General features: G+C 35.8%; 1 protein-coding gene across 2 annotated transcripts in view; it reads right to left on the minus strand.

Annotated features, from left to right (window-relative positions):
• Positions 1–15,094, minus strand: part of LOC139962706 (echinoderm microtubule-associated protein-like 2) — a 33,360-nt gene that overhangs the window by 3,530 nt on the left and 14,736 nt on the right. For both annotated transcript variants that reach the window (XM_071962912.1, XM_071962913.1), the window contains 12 exons: positions 14,612–14,644; positions 11,892–12,032; positions 11,055–11,151; positions 10,209–10,381; positions 9,070–9,207; positions 8,476–8,607; positions 7,916–8,072; positions 6,428–6,525; positions 6,154–6,241; positions 5,673–5,765; positions 4,816–4,946; positions 761–3,848 (listed from right to left, as the gene is read on the minus strand). In XM_071962912.1, coding sequence (XP_071819013.1) covers positions 3,663–3,848; positions 4,816–4,946; positions 5,673–5,765; positions 6,154–6,241; positions 6,428–6,525; positions 7,916–8,072; positions 8,476–8,607; positions 9,070–9,207; positions 10,209–10,381; positions 11,055–11,151; positions 11,892–12,032; positions 14,612–14,644 — 1,467 coding nt within the window. In that variant the 3' untranslated portion in view covers positions 761–3,662. The remainder of the gene's footprint in view (positions 1–760; positions 3,849–4,815; positions 4,947–5,672; positions 5,766–6,153; positions 6,242–6,427; positions 6,526–7,915; positions 8,073–8,475; positions 8,608–9,069; positions 9,208–10,208; positions 10,382–11,054; positions 11,152–11,891; positions 12,033–14,611; positions 14,645–15,094) is intronic.

The following is a 15,094-nucleotide window of genomic DNA, read 5'->3' on the forward strand; positions in this document are numbered from 1 at the left end:
GGGGACACTATACTATCTAAGCGGAGCGCCACCATTGGTTGGCGCGTAGCGTACCAGAAAATTTTGGGTACATAAGACCCCCTAGATCGCAGGAGACGGCCTTCCTGAGTCGTTTTTAGTAACATCAGAACGAGATCTGTGAGGAGAAATTTTGTCTCACAAAACTAAATTCCGACAGAAAGTACTGGTAGAAAGATGCCGTTCTGACACCAAGGGAAACGAATTACACAGCGTCCATCTCAAACGAAATATTTTCGGTAGTTTGGTATCATATAATACCCTGCATACAGGCAGAATACTGTCTGTAGGGCCTAAAATATATGATATTACCTTCCTGGTGGGGTCTTCGACTTGTTTTCAAGTTGAAATGCGTCGTTTTCTCTGATTCACAGTGTAGGGCAAGGGGAATTCCATTTCTGGCGAGAAGGGGTGCTTCCACAAAACACTCTAAAACATCGTTCAAACATCGCACAAACTTTTATCAGAGGTCTCGGACGAAGCGGGGAGGGTGAATATCGGAGGAAGGGGGATAAAGGGCCAAGCACTGTTCTAATTTCCAGTGCAATTTATTGATAATGATTCTTAAGTTAGATTCTACTTGAATCAGCTCAGCAATTGTGATAGAAAATCGCGCATATGCATGTGATTTTTTTAATAACTGCTCTGAAAAGTGGGGGGGACAAATGATATGATATCCCCTCCACTTTTGAAAGTGGGGGGGACATGTCCCCCCCGTCCCCCACCTGTTGACGCCCATGGCCTTGTTCATTAAATTTCTAATATTTAAGGTTCATAATGGGATGAAAGAAGTATAAGAACAGATAAAGCAAACTGCCTACACTGGGGTTTGAACCCTTGACATGGAGTTTGTCTTGAAAAGTAACCACTGCGCCAATGTAACTGTCGAGAAATAATGCTCGTTTCTAATATTAAAGGTTCATAATGGAAGGAAGAGAGGTATAAGTATAGAAAAAGGTAAACTGCATTCACTGGGGTTTGAACCCTAGACAAGGAGTTTGCTCTTTGGGCACAAAGCGCAAACCACTGCACCACTGAACCTGTTGAGAAATAATGCTTGTTTCTAATATTTAAAGGTTCACAATGGAAGGAAAGAGGTAAAAGAATAGAAAATGGAAACTGCCTACACTGGGGTTTGAACCCTAGACATTCAGTTTGTCTTGCTCTTCAGGTACAGACCACTAATGATTAACCACTGCATCACTGTTACTGTTGAGAAATAATGCTCATTTCTAATATTTGAACCTTACAATGTAAGGAGACTTAAACAAAAATATGGGAATAGCCAGTTGGCTTTGTGATTCCTTGCCATATACTTTGCTCAAAATTCAAATAAGTGGGGCAATTTTTCCAAGCGAAAAAGTAGTGACAGTATTGGAAACTCTGGATACGATTTGTAAGGAGAACCAGGAAAGACTTCATCACACCAGGAGTTTCGCTGGACGAGAATGTTATTGATCCTGTGTTTTGGATTTGTGATAATGGTAACCTTTGTAGTCTTACAGGTGGATGAGTGTGTGTGTGTGTGATTCATTGCTTGTAAATACAATATCTTAAGAAGGGAAAATTGGACTAAATTTCATAATTGGTGTGTAGGAATACCACATTGAGTAGAAGAACCCTATCATTGTTTTATGGGAGGTCAAAATGTCATTTGGGGTCACCAGAGGTCAAATTGTGAAAACATATAAACATGATATCTCATGAAGGAAAGCTTGAACTAATCTCATATTTAGTGCGTAGTTGTGACACATTAAGTTCAAGCCCCTTATTATTTTTGGTGGAGATCAAAGGTCATTTGGCATTACCAGGGGTCAATTGTGGAAATCTTGTTATACTTGGCATGTGCATGAATCATATAGAGAAGTTTTTTGTTTAACGTGGAGGTTAAAGGTAATCTCAAGATGTCAAACACTGAAAACCTTTTAATCACTAATGTATATCTCAAGTTAGCAAGCATGGAAATTGTTAATAAGTGGCATGCGGATTCATTATATTGAAAAGTAAAACTCAATTGCTTTGGTAGAGGTCAAAGGTCATCTGGGTCACCAGCAGTCAAACTCTGGAAACCATTTGAACATGATAGCGTATCTCATGGTAGAAATCAGGACATTTACATTAAAATAGCTGTTTCTGGTGAATAAGCAGAAGTCTATTGCAATGAAGTTATCAAAACTTCAATGCACTTTTGCATTCTGGTTAAAAAATAGTGAATACCATAACCTTTCATGTACACCACAGTATAAACCTAATTTATGGTCCAAATATTCATCAGAATACAGCATTTGACATCTCAAATTTCATTTTTATGAAGTTAGGAAAAAGATTCCTTTTGAAGCACCTATATGGCTGTCAGCTTCAATGACAAATCCCTGACTTTATAAATTCATGGATCTGCATATGTTGATACTGTAGCTGTGTGGTTCTACTTATTACCTCCAACTGTAACTATTCTGATGTTATTTCTTTTAAACATGAGAAATAAATTTGAATTGAATCAAAATATTTATCTAATACATGTATCTCAAATAAATCTTAGTCCATTTTGAAGATGTTTTTATCTTCCAAAAGTGCAGGCAGACTTTGTATTATAATATTTCGAATATATTTAAAAGTTAAATTCCACAAAAAGCATATCAAGATGCAGTTTCTTTTTCACATTTTCTGTAATATCTTTACTTTGTACATGTATTTATTAAAAATGTACATTCAATTATGGTGTGTACTGTACAATAGAGAATTTAAATTGAAACCATTTTTTACATTTCATGACTCCATTCCAGGTCCAACCAGGTTCACCCAAATAAAGAAGTACAATGTTGTCTGAAGATTTTCTTCTCCTACAAAAAATGGGTGCATTTAGCCAGTATTTAGCCTTTGTTGATAATAGTAGTAAAAATCAGAAAACAAATCGATTGATAACACCAGTTCTTTCATGCAATTATGCTATGCTAAGTGCATCTAGTGGCATACCTAGAATAATTGGCATACCAGGTGGATCCTTCCTTTGTCACCCTGTGCAGGTGACGCCACCCTGTGGGAGGGGTCCTCTGCCATCCTGTGGGAGGGGTCCTCTGCCATCCTGTGGGAGGGGTCCTCTGCCATCCTGTGGGAGGGGTCCTCTGCCCTCTGATGAATTTTTGTTTATGTAAGGTGGCATAGATTCAAAATGGTGTTATCTTTGGCAAAGCTTTAAGCTTCCATAGGGGGGGGGGGCACTTAGTACAGGCCTGGGTGCATCTATACTATGAAAAAGTGTGATAGGTCTAGGCTAAGAGTCAACGTTCCTTTTGAAAAGTAACTGATTTATTTTCATTAGACAAAAAGACTATTATACCTTTGCACTTGTTTTGATAAGATTAGATATATCTAATACAATTGCAAATCTGGCACATCTACTTCTGTGTGGACTTTTTTTGTTATGGGAATCCTTCCCAAGTAGACCAACCTCATGTGACTATTTCTGCAGCTCTCAATTTGAGAACCTTTCTGACACGCATGAATTACTTTGATTCAATGGAAGATTGTAATTGTAAAGTGCACTGTCAGTGTTAGCAAAAGAATAATAATACTATAAAAATCCCGCCGTTTTCCTTCAGTTCTTCAAAATTTCCTTCCTTTCCCTTCTGCTTGAATATTTCTGGTTAGGTTCCATATTCATCTTCTTCATCGATAATGTGATGATTAGATTGTAGGTTATTCTTGTCGACTATAGCCCATTGCATCAACACTGCGTCGCTACCCCCTGCTGAGATGACGTAACTGTCATCATGAATAAATTTAGCTGTTCCAATATGAGAGCTCTGTGCCTTGGATTCATTGGGTTGGAACTGTAAATATAGCAAGAAACTAAGAGTTAGATGGGATAACCTATTGAAGAACGAGAAATGGCCAGCCCTTCCCTCTTATTGTGTACATACTGTACCAGTTGAGGAGGAGATCTAGTTAGGGAGGCAGTGCGAACAAAGCATCGGCGTAATACTAGGACCGTAGCCACCCCCCACCACCCACCTCATCTAAAATTATAACAATCAGACTTGCTTCCAGTGGCTAAGGCTTTTATTTTTTAAAACACGCGTACAAAGTCTTATACACTGGCAAGATTTTAAACTTGTACCGTAGTGTACAAAATAAATTAATACGATGGAGAACTCAGCACCATTAACTCTCAGCCCCCCATTCGAAACACCTTCCCTTAGACCCCACCACAGAGAGGACATCACCAAAGGTGTGCAGCCCCCCCCCCCCACCCCCCAAAAGGGAACTTTTCATGATCTCTGTGATCTGACATATGTATATATATATATGTATATGAACTTCTTGAAAAAAGTACGGCTGTGCGTATCGAATTACTGAGTCTGTGTGGGTTTGACTATAGGCACCCACCCTATCAATGCTTAGAAAACATTGACGGTTTCGGTTAGTGCTTTTGTCTTGACACTTAAACTGAAGTTTTTATTAAAGTTCATATTACAAGACTAGGTCTGTACTTCAACTGTTGCTTAAGTAAATTAGCTTTAAATATTTCAATATCTTTAGTAATCCCCAACTATTAGACGAAATTTGAAAATAATTTGTCATCAGTAGTCAACCTTCAGCAAAGTGTTAACATATTTACTGCAATCCTAAAATCATTTTCGTTCGCTGAGTAACTCAAACACTTCCCCTTGTCCGGGAATAGTTTACATGGTCACCCTCTCCACAAAAGTAGTTTAGCACTTTTTTTACAATTCTTAAGGCAAATACTGGTGAACTTTCTACTGGTCTTGTCTAAAAGTTAGACTAGGGTTATGTTACCTTATATGACGAACATGGATAGGTGTAAAGCGATAGTTGTCCATTCTGGTCACCAGAAATGGCTAGTTTGCTTTGACGTGATCGGTCTACAGACTGAATTTTGGCAAACCTGTCATTCGTTGGCCAAATTCCTGAAAGAGAAAAATACAGTTCATTAAATAGTTGAATTGTCATTGGCAAGTAACCAGATGGTAAAATGGGTCATCACACATGAAAATGTTGTCCCCATTGTAGATTTACTCTTTGAAGTTGAAATGATGATCACATCGACCACACATGATTAAATAAATCAACATGTAGATAGCATTCTTGAAACACTTAACTTGAAGGAAATAGTAATAAAAACCCATAACCATCATTATCACTCTTAACATCGAAATCAACATCAGTAATACTCATACCGTTTCTGTTTTCCTGAGAATCTTTCATCTTCTTCCTTTTTAATCATCAATTTGCGTATCTACACCCAAAACCTTGTTTGTCAACCATGTTTCAATGTACAGATATGTCAGGGTAACTACGAACCACGCCTATATTTTACCTGCTACTCTATACCCGAGGATAACCTTGTTTCAATGTACAGATATGTCAGGGTAACTACGAACCACACCTATATTTTACCCAAGGATACCCAAGGATAACCTTGTATCAATGTACAGATATGTCAGGGTAACTACGAACCACGCCTATATTTTACCTGCTACTGTATACCCGAGGATAACCTTGTTTCAATGTACAGATATGTCATGGTAACTACGAACCACGCCTATATTTTACCTGCTACTCTATACCCGAGGATAACCTTGTATCAATGTACAGATATGTCAGGGTAACTACGAAGCATGCCTATATTTTACCTGCTACTGTATACCCGAGGATACAGGTCTGTGTCTTCCAAGTCACGTCCCTCAAGCTTGCCGCTCCTTCCTGAGCCATTTCATCAACACTCCCTTTTTGAAATAAAAACAAGATACACATGTATATGCTACTTACATCGTCTGATATTAACCTATGTACCCTGTCGTGGCAGGATCCAAGAATCATGTGCTCATATATGTTTACGACAATTAATTTACAATATCAATTTATTTATGACCCCCAAAAAACAATCATTTCCATGCTTTCTGTTGTGGTTGCTCCATACAGATGCCTTTGAAACTTTAGGCCTATCTAAGGACCTACCGTATTTGCTTGTCCAGTTTTCGGCTTTGTGATAACTATCGGAATTTCAAGACATAAAAGTGCAAACTTTCGACTGGAATTATTTATTTGTAATGTCCATTCCTGGTCATCGTTTTCATTTCATTGAAGGCAAAAGAAATGATTTGAGTTGCTTACAAAACAATAGATCGTAGGCTGCAGACACGCTCTGTAGATATTGCCCGTCATTGGACCAGTCAATATGCGTCACGTTTTCAGGGTGACCCTGTATGAATGGGCAAATGATAAAGTCAATTTGTTAGCTTGGAAAGTGTATAATTATAGTCTACAGATGTATCATGGATAGGTGTCACTCTATTAACCAAGGCATCATTGTATGTCATTGTTACCAACAGAAACACATGAATATTCAAAAGTAGAAAATAAACACTGGCTCTCAGTAGTAACCCACCTGTAGTATTCCTTGTTTCCTGTAGACTTGGCCTTCGTCCATTACAGTATAAATATATATCCGACAATCCTGACAGCCAACTGCTAAGTAAGAGCCATCTAAAGGAGGAATAGAACAATGGAGGAGTGCAGGTGATCGGGTATGTTATATGGTCTGCATGGGTTATAAGGGATGATTGTAGTGCGAATGTTGTGTAGAGACAGGGGGTCAATACGCTGTGATTCTTATATAGACAGCCCAGTGAGAACGCAAAGAACAATGCCTGTCATTTAGAGGAAGCAGAGTAGGGGAGCAACCAGCAGTTTTGTACTAGTAGGGGTGGCCGAGGGGCAAGATTCTTTGTGACCTATTTTATCCAGGGCAGGGGTCTTAGGGTTTGGTGGCCCTTCCCTTTGAGAAATTCTGGTAAAAATTGGAAGGTGCAACAATGTTGAAGATTCTTCGATTGTTTAGACTAACGAACATTTCAAATGTTACGTGGAGGTGCCCCTGCATCAGATCATACGGGATACTGATAATCCCTGGTTATCAGTATCCCGATCAGATCAGATGTGCATCTGATCATACAGGATACTGATAATCCCTGCTTATCCAATAGCAGTTGAGGCAACTGCCTATAGGGGACCAGAGTCATGGGGCTTCCGTGAACACTTCCATGCAACACATATCTACTTTCTGCTGTTAGTTTGTATCTGCAAAATCCAAAACTGTGGTGTTAGAGAGAAGGATAAATGATGCCTTATGGTCAAAGGGGGAGGGGGGAGGGGGAAGGGGGAGGGGGTATCGGGCACTGATCAGAGGTGTAAATAACCTCTGAATCTCTTACTGTTTCAATATAACTGATCTCCAGCAATAAAGTGAAATGCTCGCATCAATCAAGTCAGGTAATTCCAGCCATCAAGTAAACACTGACATTCATTTCAAACAGCTGCCTAAGTTTGCTAACTGTTGCATACACAGGGCCGGTATATCTATGTTTGGTGATATTTTCAACTTGCGGAGTAATGCCTTTTATCCTCCATGTCACATGTACGCAAGGCAGATTCATTATGTAACAAACAACACCATATGTTAAGCAATGATACTATAGCAAAATACAATGCACAATGTGGAGGTCTCAATTCCCTACAAGCGAATATAAACCGAGCAATTTCATCGTAAAAATTTGAAGGAAATAAAGATCCTTTACTATTACCTGTAGTTATCAAAGCCTTTTAATTGTATAAGCACATGTATCATGCGATGCAAATACTACTATCGATCAATGGTGCCAAAGTGGAACGGAAGCTGTCACTGGTCAGGTAACACTGTCTCTATGATACATTGTGAACGAAAAGACTTTAAAAACGAAAAAAATAATTCCTCAAACCTGCCATAATTGCGTGAATTTGTTTTTCAATGTTTTGACAGTTTTTGGGCCATCTTAGCATGTCTGAAAGTTTTTGTAACTAATTATTCCCTTTACTAAAATATGAAAAAAGAAGATACCTGGCGAAAATCGGACTACGTTGATTTGATCTCGAGAAACCTGGACGGATGCGATATGCATTCCATCGTTAGAACTCAGAACGATTAGTCGTCCAACCGTGGTACCAATGGCGATCATGTTACCTGACGGATGGAATACACTACAAGAGCATGGCTTCTGAAAATTGGAGCGGAAAAACAACCTTAACCATGAATCCATATATTGCAAGTAAACACTGCGATATTTGCGATCAAGAGTCATATAGTCCGCACATATGAGTCATCTTTATAATGATAAACCATCGTCATGGTCATAATATGTCCCTGATGTGACTATATATACATCTATATTTTATAATTAAGCATGCAGTCTAAAATGTCTGGCGACTTGGTTACTCCCGGATATACTCAGAGGATACACCCGACCTGCCTGTCACCTCAGAAGTTGGAAAATAATAACACCAACCATCCCACACAACTTCATGTCCATCTCCATCTCTCCTCCTTACACCTCCCTGTTAGACACCCAAACACGTAGTCACGGTGATGCACGTGAGCATATCCCAAGTACAGTTCCTTACCTCTGCAGAAGCCTTCCATATCATTTTATGGGAATCAGTTCTCCAGAGAAAGATATTCTGATCATAACCAGCCGTAACAAAGACAGGTCCCTCTGGATGTACGTCCATGGCCCACAGGTCCTCGCTATGGCCCTGTATGGTTATAAATGGGAATCAACATATATATATATATATATATATATATATATATATATATATATATATATATATATATATATATATATATATATATATATATATATATATGTATATATATATATATATATATATATATGTATATTAAAATAAAAATGGATCAGAGTTGCGCACCTGGGTTTGCTGTGGAGTGAGCACAATTTTGTGGTACCATAATTAATTGAATGATATATAAATTGCAAAAGACAAATTTAAATCTACTATCATCTGTCCCACCAAACTCCGAAAGAATGACTTCGAGGTCAAAACCCAGTTCCTATTCCTCTTTTGATATGGTAGTGGGAAGTGTGATGCGCAGTGCAGAAACGCTACCAATTTTGGCAGGTTTGGTATAGTGAGTAAGTGCCTACGTCATTGAAGAGGAGAGGTAATTTAAGTGTTTACATTGAGAAACCATACCTGCGTAACATATACAAATTTCGTTTGCAGGGATCCTGCCATGATATGATTTTTGGTGGTACCTATCAGCATCTGACCGTCTGCACTGCCTGGGTTAACCAGTGCTATGGTTCGGATACCACCAGCATATTCAGGAAACTGTTGGGAATCAAAAAAAATGATTGTTTACCAAGCTAATATGAAATTATAATACTTTCCATTATTCATGTTGTAAAGTTGGCAAAGTTTCCGGTGCTTGTATGAATTTTTCGTCTGGAGTGGGGTTAATGGGGCCGGGTGGTGGGGAAGGAACAGAGGATGGTACATTACAAATTCACAATCTCGAGGCAGTATATACGGCAAAAATAGGCCAACATGATTTTATTTAAAGAGCGCTATAAAGGTGGGTTACCTGGGACCCACCATAATACCAGACCCCTTTCCCATAGAGACCAGTGCTGTTAATGATTTGTATACCTTCCACTCTGCTTTTCTTCCTGGTTCTCTGCCTGCCATTCAGCCATTGGACAACTTGTTAAGTAGATCACACACATGTGTTTTTACCTATAACTTAACAATCCTTTGCAGCATTCCTAGAATTTTGTGACCGTTTTATTTTTGCGTTGTTTTGTTTTGGAGTTTTCAATGTTTTTAGTATAAACATAAAATGTGACAAGTGTATGCCTTCAAGTTAGTGAAGTATACAAAGGGAGACAAAAGTCAGTACCCGTATATGGTTCAAAATTAAAATAAATACATATGATGGACATTAGGGGGAAGAACAGAGGTTATTTATCAAGGCTTCATAGAATAAAGAAAAACGGAACTAAAATGGAAGAAACTTCTTAAACATTAAAAAACAGACTAAAGTCTAAGTATCTATTTACAAGGTAAGATGTATCCTTCTATGTTGAAATGGTACAGCACTGTTTGTAGTAAATATTGCCATGGTTGCTCAATGCAATCTACTACCAGTATAGGCTGCACATTGTTGTAATGCGTGCTGATATGTTCTGCCACTCTCCCAGGGCTAACAAATAAACTTGGTTTGTATTTATCCCCTCCCCACAGCCACCCCCTCACCCCACCTCGCCCAGTGAGACCTACTTCCTAAGCTAACTCCAACCTATGAGTATTATTCTATACCATACAAATCTCACCAGTCGTTCTACTTTTGCCGATACGTATCCATGCAGCGAATCCCAGGCTAGCAAACGTCGATCAATACCGCCCCCAGAAAGCAATGTACCATCTTCCAACATCCTCAAGGCGAACACGCTCTTCTCGTGTGCTCGTTGAATGCGATATCGTAGACGAAAAGCACTGTCGTGATCTAAAAAATATGGGATTAATAATATGACAACTTTGTAAACAAATAAATTGTTACTGCCTCGTCTAGTACATAGTATTATTATGCTGTGACATCCATATATGCAGCCAACACAGAAAAGAAAATAAGAAAATAAAATGGCTAAACTTGACTGAAAAGTCGAGCATTGCCATAAACTGTGTGAATTCGTTTTTCAATGTTAGTATGTTAGCATTTCCGATATTGGCTGATGCATGGAAGTCCATGTACGTGTGTTTACTCAAAAAAAAACCATAATCGAAATAATAATTATCATCATCATCATCTTCATCATCATAAAAAAATTATATAGCACTGTACATCAAAAATATCTCAAAGCACTTTACATAGGACTGTAGACAAATATTAACAATTACAAATAGAGTAATAAATGGAATAAAGTAGTCCAAGTAAAATCGAAAATAAATCAATAAAACATCAATTAATAAATCAATGAAACTAATATAATCGTAGGTTATAGATGGTGCACTCTGGAAGTAATGTTTATATGTAATGAACGTTTGAATCCATTATATGATTATATTATCTCCATCGTGTAGGCCTACAATAGTCTTTTGTTACGAACAAATATTTATCCATGCTTTTTTTTGCTAATTTCACAAATCTGTGTCTTTGTTTAAACGTCTGGTTGTCTTACCTTTCTCCCATACCGATATGTTTCCACTAGAATCTCCAGTTAGGACGTCCCCTGTTGGTGAGAATTCTAGACTTGTGACAAATTCTGGTCTCTCCTCCTGAGAAGAAATGATTGAATAATTGCTTAGCAACAGAAGAATGGCATCCGACAGACACATATATTGGAAGCGAAGGGTTATAAAAGCGTAAAAAGAATGGTAAATGGTTAACGTGTATTAAAGGCCGGTTTCGGTCAAATGGATGGGGTGGGGGGTTCTATAGATGAAGAAAGAATCCTTAAATGTTAAAATGAAGTCAGATTTCTGAATTAGGTAATATCCTCTTTTCATTACCTGTACTTTGTGCCGGTGCTCTTTAGCGTACTATAGCACGATTCATGACAGGAATACATCCCGTCCCGTGTTCAAGTCACATTGCTTCTTATTTGCTCATTAAAATGAAATTTGGATTGTTATTGTTGCGTATAGTCATGAGTTTGCCACATAGTCCTCATTGATTGGTTAATTTGGTTTATATGCGTGCTTGTATTCCAACATATGCTACAGGTAACATATGAATCCACTTATAGACTCTTGCAATGTTCAGTATTTCATGTTTACCAACACTGGATATAGTATGAATGAGTTCAACGCATCTGGAGGAAACAATTCACCAACCAAACAAGAAAGGAGGAGGAGGGGGGGGGGGAGGTAGGGGTAGATATGTACACAGTTCACACTAGCAATCAATGCCACAATCATCAGTTTAAGAATGAATTGTTTTGAAGGGTTTTAGTGTGCTGGAAATTGCCTAGACCTGTACCCGAAATAAAATCGACCATTATAATCATCAGACTTACATCAAATACGCCGCTTCGTTTGTCTCGGAAGAGTTTGTTGTGATTGAACCTCCAAAAGTGAATATGTTTACGTCCAGCAGTGACCAGAATTGTGTCTTCATAAGGATGAAAAGCTCCTACGGTCACAGCTGTATTGCTTTCCTGAAAATTACGAAAAAGTGAACATTTCATTATCGACAATAAGACTATACATTAAGACTTATTTAAGATTAACTACAAGTATATTTTGATGTCTGTGAATAAGCATTTTTGTTGTTGTATAAAAAGGCAAGCGGGATTTTTAAATTTGAAATGCAAAGACTCACTGAGCACTTCGTCTCTTCTTTGTTCTTGTTATATTTCTGTTATTGTTTTATTTCTGTTCTTGTAATATTTCTGTTATTGTTTAATTTCTATATTGTTTATTTCTGTTCTTGTAATATTTCTGTTGTATTATTTCTGTTCTTGTTATATTTCTGTTATTGTTTTATTTCTGTTCTTGTAATATTTCTGTTATTGTTTATTTCTATATTGTTTTATTTCTGTTCTTGTAATATTTCTGTTATTGTTTTATTTCTGTTCTTGTTATATTTCTGTTATTGTTCTATATCTGTTCTTGTTTCATTTCTGTTCTTGTAATATTTCTGTTATTGTTATATTTCTGTTGTTTTAATTCTGTTCTTGTTATACTCTGTTATTGCTTCATTTCTGTTATTGTTTTATTTTTGTTGTTTTATTTCTGTTATTGTTTCATTTCTGTTATGGTTTTATTTCTGTGATTGTTTTATTTCTGTTATTGTTTTATTTCTGTTCTTGTTATATTTCTGTTGTTTTATTTCTGTTATTGTTATATTTCTGTTGTTTTATTTCTTTTCTTGTTATATTTCTGTTCTTGTTTTATTTTTGTTATTGTTTTATTTCTGTTGTAGTTGTATTTCTGTTATTGTTATATTTCTGTTACTGTTTCATTTTTGTTCTTGTTAAACTTTTGTGATTGTTTTCTGTTATTGTAATATTTCTGTTATTTTTTTGTGTCTGTTCTTGTTATACTTCTGTTCTTGTTTTATTTCTGTTATTGTTTTATTTCTGTTATTGTTTTATTACTGTTCTTGTTTTATTTCTGTTCTTGTTATATTTCTGTTATTGTTTTATTTCTGTTATTGTTTCATTTCTGTTATGGTTTTATTTCTGTTCTCGTTATATTTCTGTACTTGTTTTATTTCTGTTCTTGTTATATTTCTGTTATGGTTTTATTTCTGTTCTTGTTATATTTCTGTTATTGTTTTATTTCTGTTCTTGTTATACTTCTGTTATTGTTTTATTTCTGTTATTTTTATATTTCTGTTACTGTTTTATTTCTGTTCTTGTAATATTTCTGTTATTGTTTTATTTTTGTTGTTTTATTTCTGTTATTGTTTCATTTCTGTTATGGTTTTATTTCTGTGATTGTTTTATTTCTGTGATTGTTTTATTTCTGTGATTGTTATATTTCTGTTGTTTTATTTCTGTTATTGTTATATTTCTGTTGTTTTATTTCTTTTCTTGTTATATTTCTGTTCTTGTTTTATTTTTGTTATTGTTTTATTTCTGTTGTAGTTTTATTTCTGTTATTGTTATATTTCTGTTATTGTTTCATTTCTGTTCTTGTTAAACTTCTGTGATTGTTTTCTGTTATTGTAATATTTCTGTTATTTTTTTGTTTCTGTTCTTGTTATATTTCTGTTCTTGTTTTATTTCTGTTATTGTTTTATTCCTGTTATTGTTTTATTACTGTTATTGTTTTATTTCTGTTCTTGTTATATTTCTGTTATTGTTTTATTTCTGTACTTGTTTCATTTCTGTTCTTGTTATATTTCTGTTCTTGTTATATTTCTGTTATGGTTTTATTTCTGTTCTTGTTATATTTCTGTTATTGTTTTATTTCTGTTCTTGTTATATTTCTGTTATTGCTTTATTTCTGTTCTTGTTATACTTCTGTTATTGTTTTATTTCTGTTATTTTTATATTTCTGTTACTGTTTTATTTCTGTTCTTGTAATATTTCTATTATGGTTTTATTTCTGTTCTTGTTATATTTCTGTTATTATTTTATTTTTGTTGTTTTATTTCTGTTATTGTTTCATTTCTGTTATGGTTTTATTTCTGTTATTGTTTTATTTCTGTTATTGTTTTATTTCTGTTATTGTTTCATTTCTGTTATGGTTTTATTTCTGTTCTCGTTATATTTCTGTACTTGTTTTATTTCTGTTCTTGTTATATTTCTGTTATGGTTTTATTTCTGTTCTTGTTATATTTCTGTTATTGTTTTATTTCTGTTCTTGTTATACTTCTGTTATTGTTTTATTTCTGTTATTTTTATATTTCTTTTATTGTTTTATTTCTGTTCTTGTTATATTTCTATTATTGTCATTTTTTGTAAGCGTGGTCAATCTTTCTGATCACGTTTTAAGCTTTTCATGTCTTATATTTGTTCTTCAAGAAGCCTTAATGTTCTGTTCCTGTCTTCTATTAAATCATTTTTCATGTCTGTTTCTCTTCTTTTGGTTTCTCAGTTTAAGCCTTAATTTTCCACCTCTTTTATATTGCGATCCCACTTTGAGATATAAGTGTACGTACATAACCAGTGACTGAATAAAAATTATATTACAGTAGTTTCGCATTAGCTTAGACACATATGTTTACGTATGGAGAAAATGGGTAAACAGTAAGCTAACATGAACTGAATAAACATGTTCAACTTACCTCTTGTGAAGGGTTGTCGAAGAGCGAATATTCCTGCAGTGATGAAAGATTGGGAAATTGATTAACCAAGTAAGGACAATTAGAAATATCGATAACTTCAGCGTTATTTAGTCAGATGGTGTGAGATTCTTAGAGATTGAAAACTGTTTTTCTCCATGACCCTCCCCTCCCCTCCCCTCCACCCCTCCCACTCTCCCCCACAAACGCTTGACATCACAGATGCCTTTTGGAACGAATGCCATCTATTCTTAGCCATCAATTTGTTGTTAATGTACAGTTGAGCTTTCCGTTAATTTCTGATTTTTTTTTCTGAAAGATTATTTGGCTATGAATGACTACTAGCTACATTTAATAATTTATTTCACTTTTGTAATTTTGTTAACACGTCAGAGAACTAAAACTGATATAATTTCTTACATTGTTTGTACCAATGAACCCATGGTATTGTGCATGAGCAACTCCGTATAAAACGGAAGGCTGCGT

This window comes from Apostichopus japonicus, chromosome 21 (genome assembly GCF_037975245.1).
Source record: "Apostichopus japonicus isolate 1M-3 chromosome 21, ASM3797524v1, whole genome shotgun sequence".
In the NCBI taxonomy this organism is placed as follows: Eukaryota; Metazoa; Echinodermata; class Holothuroidea; order Aspidochirotida; family Stichopodidae; genus Apostichopus; species Apostichopus japonicus.